Here is a 3,257-nt window from a genome sequence, read left to right as displayed (position 1 = left end):
TCACAGGGTAGAGAGGAGTAAATAGTAGAGATAACAGGGTAGAGAGGAGCAAATAGTAGAGAATACAGGGTAGAGAGGAGTAAATAGTAGAGAATACAGGGTAGAGAGGAGTTGGGCCATGGTCCATATATTTTATCCGGTAATTTTAGTTTTATCTGAGATGAAATCTTGAAAAGGATGTTGGGCCATGGTCCATATATTCACATGTATGCAAGATCAATACAAATATTAAAATCAGGTTGATATATTCAGGTTGATAATCATATTAAATTCATTATACATAAAAAACGAGACGTTTTTGTTTCTCATTTAGAATTACGTTGTACATTAAGGGTTTGAAAAAGTAGTGAGAATTCAGAAACGACATTTTACATACTTTATTTTACATTGATTTTATTTTTTTGTCATCTGACTGAAAATCTTAAATGCCCGGCAATGCCCGTGGTATTTCAAAAACTGTTTAATAAGCGGCGGAAATTACGTGTCTAATTAAATTATGTTTAAATCAAAAGAGATTTTTTTGCGTAATTTTAAATGACCCTTCATTTAAAGATTATCGATTTTTTCCGACTCCATCAGGCCCCAAAATATATTTGTTTTTTCAACTATGTTTTGATGAGTTTTATCATTTTAAGATTTAAAGTGTTTCGTTGTGAATCTATAATGACACACTAATGTCACGTAGAATTACGTAAAACTACGTATTATTACGCTGAGCCAGAATATCCATTTGTTCCTCTCTTCTAATTATCTGTGCTTACATGATATAAGTTATGACGCCTATGCTCCATAGATCAGTGTTCAGAGAGAGAGGTTCATAGTTCACTACTTCAGGAGATACAAACTCCGGGGTCCCTAGCATCTCCCGAACCTAGAGATAAAAAAATAGTTCAAGAGATATACACTACGAGTTCCCCAGGAATGATATAGGAATACAATTATTTAATGGGATAGAATTGAATTGAATATAAAATAATAGGATAGGAATAGGAGGTTATGATAGGTAGAGAGCGGATAGAAAAGATTTCGTTGGAAAGCATGGGACTGGATAAGATAGGATGAATCTAGATAGTAGGAATGGGATAGGAAAAGATAGGATGGGTGGGCTGGGCTGGAAATAGTTTGGAAAGGATGGAATGAAACGAGATGGAAAGGGTTGCATGAGATTTGATGGAGCAAAATAATATAAGATGTAATGGAATGGGACAAGATGGGATGGGATAGGTCGGGGTTGGTAAAGAAGGGTCAGGATTGGGTAGGATGATATTGGATGGGGAAAGATGGAATGGAACGGGATGGGAAAGGTATTAATATGAAATGATGGAACAGGGTGGTACATGATAGGATGGTATAGAATGAGACAGGGTGGGAAAGGATGGATTTGGATGGTTTGTGATGGTATAGGCTGGGGTAGGATGGATTGAAGCAGGGATAGGATGGGATAGGATTGCATAGAATGCGATAGGATGGAGAAAAATACTATAGATAAGGATGAAATAGGTTGGGATTGGTTAGGATTGAGATAGGAGAGGATGGATAGGGTAAGATAGGATAGGATGGTATAGGTTAGTATAGGATAGGATAGAATGGGTTGTATGGAATATTATAGGATAGGATAGAATAGGAAATGATGATGGGATAAAATTTGAATGGGATTGGATGATTGGAAAGGAAAGGACAGGATGGGATTAGATAAGAAAGAACAAGATTCGATTTGAATGGATAAGACTGCAGGACAGAAGAGGATTGGATAGGGTAGGGTACCATGGAGCAGAATGAGATAGGATGAGATGCATAGATTGATAAGATGGATAAATATGCGTAATATTAAATAAATAGATGAATGTTACCTCTGCTCCTGGTAATATTTTCCTCGAAAGCCCGAAGTCTATGAGCTTAACAACTCTACTCTGACTATTCAACAGCATCACGTTTTCAGGCTGCAACAACAATATTATTAATAATCAACAACATCATGTGCTCAGGCAGCAACAACAATATTATAGTAATCAACAGCATCACGTTCTCAGGCTGCAACAACAATATTATAGTAATCAACAGCATCACGTTCTCAGGCTGCAACAACAATATTATTAATAATCAACAACATCATGTGCTCAGGCAGCAACAACAATATTATTAATAATCAACAAAATCATGTGCTCAGGCAGCAACAACAATATTATTAATAATCAACAACATCACGTTATCAGGCTGCAACATCAATATTGTTATTCTATAAAATAAAATCTAATTGATTTTTCCACTATATCCAATTTATAATTCTTGAATCTACTTTTTATAATTAGTACATTTTATTCAGATCCACTTTACTTAAATCAGTTAATAAGTTCACTTTATTCAGAATCATTCCATCAGTTCATAAGTTCAGTTATTTAGAATCAGTTCATCAGCCCACTCTATTTAGAATCAGTTCATCAGTTCATCAGCCCACTTTATTTAGAATCAGTTCATCAGTTCATCAGTCCACTTTATTCAGAATCATTCCATCAGTCCACTTTATTAAGGATCAGTCCCTATCAGTTTACTTTATTTAGAATCTGCAGTTCATGAGTTCACTTTATTTAGAATCATTTCACCAGTTCATCAGTACACTTTATTTAGAATCAGTTCATCAGTTCACTTTTAAAGATCAGTCTATCAGTTCACTTTATTTAGAATCATTAATTTCACCAGTACACTTTTAAAGATCAGTCTATCAGTCCACATTATTTAGAATAAGTTCAATAGTTCACTTTTAAAGATATTTTCATCAGTCCTCTTTATCTAAATAAGTTCATCAGTTCATCAGTTCACTCTTAAAGATCATCTAATCATTCAACTTTATTTAGAATCAGTTCATCAGTTCATTATTTCACTTTTAATGATTAGTCTATCAGTCCACATTATTTAGAATAAGTTCATAAGTTCATCAGTTCACTTTTAAAGATCAGTCTATTAGTCCACATTATTTAAATCAGTTCATCAGTTCACTTTTAAAGATCAGTCTATCAGTCCAATTTATTTAGAATCAGTTCATCAGTTCATCAGTTCACTTTTAAAGATATTTCTATCAGTCCACATTATTTAGAATAAGTTCATCAGTTCATTAGTTCACTTTTAAAGATCAATCTATCAGTCCACTTTATTTAGAATCAGTTCATCAGTTTACGTCATTTAAAAACCTCCCTAGGTTAAGTTTATCGCCCAAGGTTGTAAAAAATGTGAAATAATGTTGGAATATAATATATCTATTA

General features: G+C 33.7%; 1 protein-coding gene across 1 annotated transcript; it reads right to left on the bottom strand.

Moving 5' to 3' along the window:
• Positions 1 to 628: 628 nt before the first annotated feature.
• LOC111714127 (death-associated protein kinase 2) lies at positions 629 to 1,940 on the bottom strand (the record flags this gene model as incomplete). Its single annotated transcript, XM_023489173.1, is given in 2 exon segments — positions 629 to 871; positions 1,851 to 1,940. Coding segments are annotated over 2 exon segments (204 nt in total), but the record flags the coding sequence as incomplete, so codon positions are not given.
• Between the last annotated feature and the right edge of the window lie 1,317 nt (positions 1,941 to 3,257).

Source organism: Eurytemora carolleeae, unplaced genomic scaffold (genome assembly GCF_000591075.1).
Source record: "Eurytemora carolleeae unplaced genomic scaffold, Eaff_2.0 scaffold1444, whole genome shotgun sequence".
NCBI classification, from domain to species: Eukaryota; Metazoa; Arthropoda; class Copepoda; order Calanoida; family Temoridae; genus Eurytemora; species Eurytemora carolleeae.
This window is presented reverse-complemented; position numbering and strand designations above follow the sequence as displayed.